The sequence below is a fragment of the Bombyx mandarina genome, chromosome 21, assembly GCF_030267445.1.
Source record: "Bombyx mandarina strain Sakado chromosome 21, ASM3026744v2".
NCBI lineage: Eukaryota > Metazoa > Arthropoda > Insecta > Lepidoptera > Bombycidae > Bombyx > Bombyx mandarina.
Genome location: NC_143227.1, coordinates 1,555,518 through 1,567,307, shown reverse-complemented (window position 1 = coordinate 1,567,307; position 11,790 = coordinate 1,555,518). Strand labels below are relative to the sequence as shown.

General features: G+C 36.7%; 1 protein-coding gene across 1 annotated transcript in view; it reads left to right on the top strand.

Moving 5' to 3' along the window:
• The first annotated feature begins 1,282 nt into the window (after positions 1 to 1,282).
• Ncc69 (sodium chloride cotransporter 69) overlaps positions 1,283 to 11,790 on the top strand; it is a 41,007-nt gene continuing 30,499 nt past the window's right edge. The window contains exon 1 of the mRNA XM_089736370.1: positions 1,283 to 2,152. Coding sequence (XP_089592496.1) covers positions 1,778 to 2,152 — 375 coding nt within the window. The 5' untranslated portion in view covers positions 1,283 to 1,777. The remainder of the gene's footprint in view (positions 2,153 to 11,790) is intronic.

The following is an 11,790-nucleotide window of genomic DNA, read 5'->3' as shown; positions in this document are numbered from 1 at the left end:
ACAATTGACATTTGACAGTTACGTAAAATTTATGAGCCGTAAATTCTTTGTGGGAAAAGCGTACCGCATAGTCTACGAGACTCGGAACCCTTTGGCGGGAACGCGAGCAGCGAAGTTTTGTGAATTATTTTAATTTGTTAATTTAGTATTTGAGTCGTCTATTATCAAAGGTGGCAATCTGTGCATTTGAATAAGAAAATGTTATTGATATGTCAATACAGATTGATTTGAATATAATCGTCTCCTTCAAAGAATACGGTTCAAAACCTGCATTAAATAAAGGTTAATACTTAACCTGTTATTTATCTAAGATGTCGTTCAGAAGAGTTTTGTGGCTGCCAATGGAATATAAAGTCAATAATTCGTTTTTCTGATTTACCAATAATTGTCCAAAAGTCACATTGCCGGCTTTGATACTAGTCGACTCATTTTCTCAGGTTTAAATATTTAATAAATAACTGTGATTTATTAACTGTTTAGCATCTGTGAAAGTCGGATTTTTCTATTAAGCCTTTAGGAAATATGTTGTCAACTGTCGTCGTTGTGGATTGAACTCAAACTGCAGTATAGGAAGCACTTATTTATTCCACACGTACCTTAAAATCGTATAAATTAACAATCAATTGTTTTTTTATCTTTGAACCTTTTATCTATCTCTTAGGTTTATGGCGTTTCCTTTTAGATTTCGCCAATGTCAAGTGTATTTAATACTCTGCTTTCTATAGCGGGCTTCGTGAACGAGCAAGGTCACAGATATTCACTAAGAATTAAGTGAGTAGCTAAGAATGTTTGATGACAGGATCTCTGTTGATTTACCTAAAACAAATAAGACGCACACAATATATATACAGGGGTTAGTTCGATAACAGACAAAACCTTTTAAAAACGTAAAACACAATTTTGTATCATGACATTTTATCCCTCAATCTGACAGCCTGTCTTTTTTCTTAGGGATGTCTCCCGTTGCTAGTCTGTGTGTGAAAAAACCATTCACCACAAGCCCCCTGAAAAAGATTCAGTAAATATTACCATTATACTAAAATTTTATTTCATCTCGCTTCATTTCATTTCATCCCAATTAATTAAAGTCTCAAATTAATTAATTTCATCTCATTTCAATTCATATCATTTTTCATATCTTCAGAATAAAAGAATAAAATAAAACTTTAGAGACATAAACCGCTTAAAGGTTTCATTACCAGGCCTTAAAATGGTAAAAAAATATTGTAAAACTTGGGAAAGGTCATAGAGTTACTCTTATTAACTCCATGGGAAAGATTAACAGGCAGCTTATAAAATCAAAACATTAAAGCACCGAATATGTATATCGATTGATTTTTTAACGTGTTTATTACAAAACGGGAAAATCCACAAATACGAAATTTAATAAGAACTAATTTTCATAGCTCGTTATATGCGTTGTTGGAATAAGGCAATTTTCCTACCTCTACAAGTCTGATTGTGTGCTGTTAAACGTCATGTCCGAATGTCAATCACAATATGTCATGTACCGTAGTGTTTTTAAACATGTTTTATACCTAGTACCGTACTTACTCTTTGTCAATCACTAGGTTACCGTGGCAGCAGACGCGCGCTCTATTTGAATTTTAATAACTACATTTTTGTAAATATTAAAGGAAACCTCTACTTATTTAACATGTAAAACATCTGTAAATATTTTGAATATCTGTTAAATTTTTTCGGACTAGTTTTTTTTTTCAAAATTAAATAGTTATGTGTTTAAAATCTGCAAGAAATAAAATATAAGATCGTTAAAATGGGTTCCTCGCAGAAAGATATTGAATTGAGTCCGGTTCGAGGTGAAGCAAAGTCCCTGCCCGCAGATAAGCTGAACACCCAGGTACACGATGAAGAAGATGTGATAATTGGTAGATTTCGAAAGATAAGCTCAGCCAAGTCTATGGCAGCAACAAACGGGAATATTCAGTATCCCTCAGAGAGTCCTTTGCGATCTGATGATGTTGAGGCAGGACTACATTTTAATACTAGGGAGCCGTGTGAGAAGAACAAATTGCTTGATTCTGCGAACCTAGAGTTGGTGTCTCCTAAATGTTCATTAACGAAAAGTAGTTTTAGAGATGTGGAGAAACCTTCGCGGTTTAAAGATCAGCCGTCGGCTACTCGATTTCAGGTAAGTTTATCAAGTTTTAATGCTGGTTGACTCATGGCACATTCTGTGAACTAAAATTATTTAATGTTAATTAGAAATTTAATTATAAATATAAATTTTATTATAATTTTATAATGAATTATAAAATATTTCATTTGAATTAATTTTATTAAATATTTCATTTGAATTAATTTTATTAATATTGTTTATTTATTTATACTGATTATAGTGATTACATCTAATTTAGTATTAAAATGCATAAAAATTAATGCATTAATGCATAAAAATAATTTTATTTTACTTTAAATTTATCTTGATCAAATTGTGTCATATTAACTATTTTTCTTTCACATTTCAATAACCTGGATTCAATGATAAGCTAATAGTATAAGTTGCCATGCATGTACTATGTTTTACTCTTCATACTTATGATACTCTGTTTCTGTTCCTTCTCTTGCTTTAACGGTAGGCCGCAGCTTAGCTCTACTCCTGGCATTGCTGAAGTCCATGGTCGACGGTAACCACACACCATCAGGTGGGCCGTACGCTGTCTACTAGGGCAATAAATAAAAATGGAGCATGTTGTAGTCTCATGCATTTATGATTATTTGTCCTTAACTCTTGAAATTTATGGTATTACTGCAGTACTTTCCACAGTAGAGTGTAATGTAGTCAGTACACTCTACATGGTAAAGGTTGTGATAAGTTTTTTCAAAAAGTAATGTGCGATCATTAGTATTCTGGTTCTATCAAAATTCCTAATTGAGATTCCTAAGCATAGATGCATTTTATCCTGTAATGATTTTTTTTTAGAAATATTAAAATTACCACTCTATTTAAATAAATACACAAAAATCTATTTTAATAGCAGTTAAGGAAAATAATAAATCCTTCCTTCCTTATATATAACTATATTATTTATATCATTGTGGAATTGTCTCTATTCTATTACTAAAAATAATATTAAAAAAGAAACTGTTAATCAGCTGAATATCACCAGTGCTTTAAATTAAATTAAATAAATTTAAATTTAATAATATAATTATAGTAAATATTGTTATGTAAATACCCTAAGGTGAAATGAACCTTTATTGCCCAAAAACTGGAGGAATCCCATCATTCCAATGAGATTTTCAAGAAACGCACCACAGGAAAATCTTAATAAAGACACAAAGATTGACATTCGATGCTCTCACATAAGATTCTTGAAAAATCGATGATTCGGTACTCTCATATCGTAACTTATAAATAGTTATATAAGTAAATCAAACTGAAAGTTATTTTTACCAGTTTGAAACAAAGCAATCATGTTTAACTTTGCGCTTTAAAAAAAAAGTACAGCCATTTGATTTCGATATACATAAATTCGAGAATCCTTATTAAACTTATTACCTATATACTTATATAACTTATTAAATTGTTATTTGTGAAGAAAAACACGATCAAAATCCTGTAGCGTTTAGGAATAACAATTATCGCGCAACCGTCGTACTTTGATAGTACTGAGAAAGAACCTTCCCTGGAATGCAAATAATAACTTTACCAAGTTTCATAATAATCTAATGAATATCCCAAGAACGCACAGAAGACAAAAATACAAACACTATTTTTAATTTTTATATACCTAGTGTCGCGGAAACGTTATTTCAATTAAAAAACCGTCGATATTGTTCATTTGAAATAATCGATTTGTAGATATATAGATAGAGCTAGATATATAAGAAGAAATAGAGCAACAGCGACATGATAGGTTGAAGATTCCATTTGTATTAGAATCAAAATCTATACTTCTATACTAATATTATAAAGAGGAAAGATTTGTTTGTTTGTTTGTTTCGAATAGGCTCCGAAACTACTGGACTGATTTGAAAAATTCTTTTTCCATTAGAAGCCGACATTGTCCCTGATGAATAGGCTACTTTTTTTATTTTTTTTATTTTTTTGTTTCATGTGTGTTTTAATGTTTCCGAAGCGAAGCGAGGGCGGGTCGCTTGTACATGATACTTTCGTGCCAGAAATAGGGATGAGTCCGGTCAGAGAACACTGTTCCTGCCAGTAAAACCTTACCAACAATGCGAAAATGACGTATTGTTTTAATTGTTCTACATAATTGTAGTATTTTCATTGTCGAATACAAAAAGAGGATAAATAGATAAAATCTCGTGTCTACACGTGTAGCGGATTTAACCATTGACGGCCTCCACAAAAGCTTTTGTCTTGAAAATGTGCGTCAAATACTTCGCGGTTACTATTTGCATTTTATTATTGTTACCGATGTTTCGTATACTTTCGTGCTTTCACGGACGGTTAAGGCTGTTATTCATCGACATCGACATGGTGGTAGGACCTCTTGTGAGTCCGCGCGGGTAGGTACCACCACCTTGCCTATTTCTGCCGTGATGCAGTAATGCGTTTCGGTTTGAAGGGTGGGGCAGCCGTTGTAACTATACTTGAGACCTTGGAACTTATATGTCAAGGTGGATAGCGCATTTACGTTGTAGATGTCTATGGGCTCCAGTAACCACTTAACACCAGTCCAGGTGAGCTGTGAGCTCGTCCACACATCTAAGCAATAAAAAAAAGGCTATGTCCCGCCTTGTTCATCGTTAAACCGTAATATCAGTTTTACTTAAGCCTATGAACTTATGCCTCGTGAAAACCGAAGAAAATACCACTTTACATTTAATATTTTATTTAAAAACTGTAATTCGATTACGTAAAATTTGTATTTGTCTTTCATTATCATCGCCTGTTTAATCGTAAGTTGTCAAAATACCCCACAAATGCTTTAATTCTGTTACGTGTAAAAAGATGTACGAAGTAATTGACACTTTCTGTAAAGAAGTCACGTTGTAAAGGAAACGCTTCCGAACCCAATGTAGCAGCGCCCTTAGCAGCGTTTAAGTTTTGATCTGTAGGGTGACCTTCATGTGTGTCTTGCATCTAAGAATTCCTCTTTATTTTTGTTAAGTAACCGTCATTATTTGAAATTATATCGCTAAAGATGTGTCCCTAAGACAGACACGTTAGTGGACGCTATCAATGCAGAACAAGAACCCTTTATTTCCTTGTGCCCTAGAAAACAGTCACGTAATCTACTTATCTAATTTATTGTTACATATCAAATACGCTCGAAGTTTAATAAGCTGATGTGATGTGTTTTGAGATTTTGAGAATCAGTCGAACCCCCTCTTAATATGAAAGTCTATTTTCGTCGTTTATTGGGAAATCAAATGAATGTATTTCGTTCGCGCGTTCGGTGTAATATTATTGTGTCCATTGGGACAGAATAACCCATAAACACAGCCCACTGAGTTTCTAAGTGGGTCGCGTTTCTGATCCGGTGGTACATTCTGCGAAGTGCTGCTCTTGCTAAGGCCAGTGTTGGCAATACTCCCGGTTTGAGCCCCGTGAGCTCACCTACACGTCAAGTCGAAGCTAGAATAGCCTCTCAAGGCTATCAGGATAGGTAGGAAAAAAATAGACAGAATCAACAACACTTTACGAACAAAGTATAATATAAGTTCTCATTCTGCCCCAAAATAATCAATAACAAAAAAATATATCATAAAAGTAATATCGCAAGGGTCATGTGGTTGTAAAATAGTAGATGTACGAAAATAGTAGATGTGTGTATTCCCTTAACTCCTTATCCTTATTAGCAATAACCAATGACTGACTCGGTGGGGCAGTAGTTAGCGGCCCTGACTGTTGCACCGAGGGTCGTGGGTTCGATTCCCACACCGGGAAAACTTTCGTCTGATGAATAGGATTGTTTGCTCTTCGTCTGGGTGCTTATTATCTATATATGTATATATTGAAGCCTCTGTATGTACGTACGTCAGTCTCTGGTACCAATAACACAGGGATGGGGATTGGGGCCGAATGACTGTGCATCATTTGTTCCATAACCATAATATAACCTCTTTGCATGCTTCTCTTCTAAATTCTTCCCCGTTCTTCCACTACTCTCTCATTAATATTTTAAGGCCGCAGGGGTGCTTACCACAATTGCTGCACATTTATGTGTTTCACTCACCATAATGCTAGTGAGCTTTCCACTTCACCTCACAGGAATGGTGGCGTAATTCCACAACTTGACGTATCGGTTCCTCTAACCACTTTGACTAGTGGACTGATTGTGGTGAGCTCATCTACCCATGTGCAATTTTCTAAGCTAATGTTATAAACAGAAAATCTAATGTTGATGTTCGGAATTAAACGTATATCAAGGATTTAAATATCTATTATATTTTTGCCGTAAAAGTCCAAAATAGTATTTTTATCCATTTTGTTAATAGTTTCGTTAATCGAATGCTATCAAATTAAGTAAAGGGTTTGATCTTTAAACTGGACTCGTTAGGTCTAGGTCATAGATGATTACTTGGAAGAACCAATAAATCATAATGGAATCAAATTGGATAAAGACGCGAGCGTCGGCAGGCTTCCTATAACCTCGCTCTTACGGCCCCCCGACGTTACGAGTGGATGTCGTTCCTAGACAACAACCACATCGTTGCGAAATCGCTTCTGTTGCCAAGAAGACTTGCGCGTTTTGAAGTGTATCTTCGGGCTTGCGGTAGCGTTAAGATAATTTAATTCGGTAGAGTAAACTCATGGTGACATGGAAACATTGCGTATGAAAAACCGCCATAGCAAAAAGATCGATGACCACCATTGTAATGTGGGTGTGGCGGAGGATGCTTCGAATATCATGGGCTATTATGAGTACCAACGGGTCCATTTTAATAGAGCTAAACATCCAAAAAAGGCTCTCTGTCCTGGGTGGATGCTACAATGTGGCACGATGTGTTATGTGTTTCTTCGGAGGCATCATGCGGTCTCCCAGACATGAATTAGAGAAGCTCATAATTTTGGGTCACACGAAAAGGAAGCGCGCCGTGGGCAGAACACCAGCCAGATGGTCAGATCTGGTTAAGAAAGCGGGTGGTGGTAGTCTATACAATGCGGTCTACCCCACCCATGACAGAATACTATGGAGGAAAGTCACATGTGGTCGCGATCATCAGCAGTGAGGGAACGATGAAGAAGAAACTCATAGTTTTCCTGATACGTCGGTATAATGCGAAGCGTGAGCATCCGTGAACACACCGTCTATACTGCTTCTGGGTCTTGAGAAAATATGATCGTGTGTTTAGAGGATTCTTCTCGCGTTCGTATATGAAATAAAAATATCTTGTATGTAATAAAACATGCAAACATGAAAAACGCCGGACTGCTGGAGTGCGAATTAAAATAAAAAAATTACAGCATTTCAGGCAGCCACGAATGCCCATCTTCCGGCTTGAGAAGGTGAAGAATAACGGTGATAGGGAAATCATTAATTGAAGTAGGTTGAATACGTTGGACCAGTCACAATAGATCCACGTGGTGCATAGTGACTAATAAGTTTATGGTTCCACGGCTCCTGGATGTTAATAATATTAAAGATAAATTTTACATTAAATAATGTTACGAATATAATTTAATAAAATATAACTTGTTATGGAGCGCACTTTTTAAACGCATCGATGTAACTTCACGTAAGAATTTAAAGGCGCATAAAATTATATAAGGACGCGTCGAGGGCACGTCCATTACATTACTTTTACTTTTGTTTGATTTAAATAAGGTTTGACAGAAGAGAGGACTTTTAAACCGCACACAAATATAGTTTATTTATTTCAAAGTCAAAGTCAAAAAAATTTATTCAACGTGTTGGACGTCAAAAACAACTACCGCCAATTCACAAAAATCTAGATAATCATTGACTTTATAGTAAGCTTTATTGCACAGATCTTCTTTAATAGTTTTCTTAAACCTATGTATATGTAGGTTCTGAACATCTTGTGGGATTTTGTTGTACAGGTGCACAGACAAACACCCGTATGAATTTCGTATCTTATGTAACCTACTCATCGGCACATCGAGCTTGTGTTTGTTCCTAGTATTCTATTATGTAAGTGAGACTTTTTAGGAAACTCCTCAATATATTTACGAACATACATCAAATTTTCAAAAATTTGCTCGCCTTATATTTGTTACCGCTATACGTGGTATGAGCTGGCGTGAATAGGTATCCCCGTTCGGTTTATTTTTGCCGCGAAGCGCTAATGCGTTCCACTTTCAAGGGTTATTCAGCTGTGATAACTACTTGATTGGGACTTGACCTTAATACGGGTAGTGATACATATATCTAAGGGTTCTGGTAATTACGTAAAACTAGACGGGCCGGAAGATAGTTCATCTGTCTATGCAATAAGGTCAATAACAAGGCAATGGGTAACGTGAATTGGTTCTTAGAACTGCATCTTCCCATTCATAGTAAGCTGAAGATGGTTCTCAAATTTATTTGTTGTCATTAGTATCTTTATTCTTCACCCACTAGTTTAAATTTGAAATACGTTGTGTATCTGCAAGGATCGGAGACTTAATTTTCTCCTTCAAATGATTCTTCTAAACTAGTAATTTGTTTAGAATCATTTGCAGTGTTATTCAGAAACTATCGACGAACACATTTCTGCGGTATATTTACACTTACTCAAGTTAAGTTTAGCACCGCATTTATCATCACGTACATTTTGTTTGAAAAGACGGTGACAGCGAATGAGATCTACCTTTTTCTATTCATTTCGAGTCGCGAAGATTCTCGGGTGTTATCACGGGTCATTTGTTTTCCAACAGTTAGCAGTAGGGCATAACGCTATCCTACTTTCCCGGGTGTAAATAATTTTTTTAGCACAATAAAGTAGGAAGCTGGTAGTAAATTATTGTTTACTGCTAGTAAGAAGCATTAGCAGGAAATTCTCAACGCTATTTTGTTTCAGGAAACACAATGGGCAGTCAGTAACAAAAAATAAGATCCCCGATATAATAGTTTAATACATGCATACAGTCTCTCGTCTACTTTATTGCTTTAAAAATATTCGAGATTTTTATAGTATGCAAACTGTTTATAAATGTGTGTTTATAAACATACCAAATAAAAACGATATTAAATCGAATGTTTTAAATTATGCAGACTTTGATGATATACATAAAATACATAAAAAATATGTAATTTTAATTCGCGGCGAATTATTCGCTTTTAAACCGACGTTGGCTCTTTACGTCACGAATGTATATTTTGGAAGTCGGCCATAATGTATAGTGATGTGCGTAAATCAGGTATCAGCAACAAATCTTATTTACGCGATGCTAGGAACGCAAAACGTTTATCCGATGATAGATTTATGTTGAATTTTATCCTAGACCTTGAAGTTGTGAATAAATATCTAGAAGTGAAAATTTTAACGTTATTTTGGGTTTATTTGGCGTCTGAGCCTTACGAAAAAATGTAAAATGAAAGGACTGTGAGTAAATTCGATTCTATGCGGCGTATTTGTTAAATTATATACTAATAACCTTCAAAGAGTGGCGGCAATAGGTGGATGAGGAGAGCCGAAGACCGGGTGCATTGGTGTGGCTTGGGAGAGGCCTATGTCTAGTAATGGACGATTGTGGGCTGATTATGATAGTATACAAAAAAGTATATAATAATTGTTGGAGGCTATTTTTTGTACTCGGTTTTTTTTATTGTCTTTGTGGGCAGACGAGCATACGGCCCACCTGAAGGTAAGTGGCCTGACGTCAGCAATGCCAGGGGCAGAGCCAAGCCGCTGCCTACCATTAAGTAATCTCCGCAAGCCTCGTTTGAAGAAGGACATGTCATAGTGCTCGGAAAACACCGTGGAGGGGAGTTTATTCCAAAGCCGGATGGTACGTGGCAAAAAAGATTTTCAAACCGCTTGACTGTTTGGCGGCAAAAGTAGGCGAGGTGGTAAGACCCGTTTCTGTTGGCTCACCACGCCTGTGGGTAAAAAGTAGGTGTAAAGCAAGCAAAGAAGTAAGCTATGCTTATTAAAAGTAGTTAATTAGAAAACGTTAAAACCTATGAGAGCACTATGCGTACTTTCCAAAGCAATTTCCCTTCTTTACCAGTCTGGTAATAAAGGACTATAAATAGCACTAGAGTCATTCACTAATACGTTAAAGACTCGTGGGCTTCTTGACTAAATATAGTCTGGCATCGCTCTACGTAAATTTAAACCTAAACTGAACGTAATAGGAGGAAATGTCGGATGTCAACTTCTGTCTCGAGATAATGGACCTCTGGCGATGCGCAAGACAGTTTATGTACTTACCACCCTTCCTTTTTAGGATTCGTTGTAACGTTGCGGGCTCTGAGGAGGATGTGTTTGTTTTTGTAAATTGTTCTATAGCCAAGTTCACGGCTAATGCTGTATCGGTGTAACGATGTGTTTTTACAGACAGATATGCAGGCAAGTCTGCTTATGTTTGATGGCGATTGGAGTCCGTTGACGTAGCGAAAATATTGCCGCCCCTCATGTTGAGTCTAACTCCTAATAGTATTGTTGTAATTCGTCAATCTTACCCTTCAGATGGGAAAGCAGAATTACTTTGCGTCAGTATTAGCTAGGATGCTGGTATCCAGCCACACAGACCTTCAAAGTGCTCTGCCATCAGCAAAATTATGGGGCTTGTAATACGCGCGACAGGAATAATCTGAATTCATTTTACGACCCTGTCTTATTTCTACTCCGACGCGACCGCTTCCTATGACAATGCGTTCCGGTTTGGCGATTCCGGCTGACGTGTTGCATTCTCGCATATACATACACAATAAACAAATAACAACAAAAATATGAATCATGTGGTTAATACGGATAAGCAAGGGAATGTGATAGCAGTAGCTGACCGTGTCAACTGATGAATAGCCGGATAAACAAACGACCTACTACGTACCAGGGTAGGAACGTGCAGCACCAAACTTACGTGATCACGATTGATTACTTAACAGCTTGATTACAAAGCCTTAAATTACTAAAGAGGCCCCGATAAGTAGAGGCCCCAATCATTTAGAGAAGCTGATGGTAGTTGGTCAGGTTGACGGGAGAAAATCACGCGGACGCTCACCTACCTGCTGATCTGATCTGATCTGGTAAAGACGCTCACCGACCTGCCAATAACCGAGGCTATAAAGACCGCCGAGGACAGGAAAACGTGGGGAAGCATTGTGCATTGAATGGTCCACATTTCAAATTAGACACGACCTTCAGCAATGAAGAGACCGACTCAGAAGAAGAAGAAATTACTAAAATACTTTAAATGCGTCGCGGTTATCGATATTTGTAATTTGAATGCAACTTCGACGCCCTTTTGTTGAGTGTCGTTACTGTTACACGTGTGCGGTTGGCTAAACTGTGTCACACTTGTTTTGAACAGGTCGGCATGGTCGAAGGTTTTGTTTTAGGGTACCGTAATAAGGTTTTGTTGGTAACGTAAATATTGCTCAATTAAATGGTGAAATTAAAAAAAAAAACGTACTTCACATGTAATTTTGTTTTAATTGCCTTCGAAGACAGAAAGGCGGCAAACCTGATGATTTGTGGTCACCGACGCGTATGGATTTCAGTAATGCCAGAGGCGCAGCCAAATCATTGTCTGTCGCTGTGTTTTCTTGTTTGAGAATATGCAAATATGCTATGACATAGCACATCGTGGATCAGGTGGGCATCAGGAAACACCGTGGCCCTAATGCCCCTATCGAAGTATACAGTTAACTCTGTTACGGGGGCGAGTGTAATTGTTGAATTCCT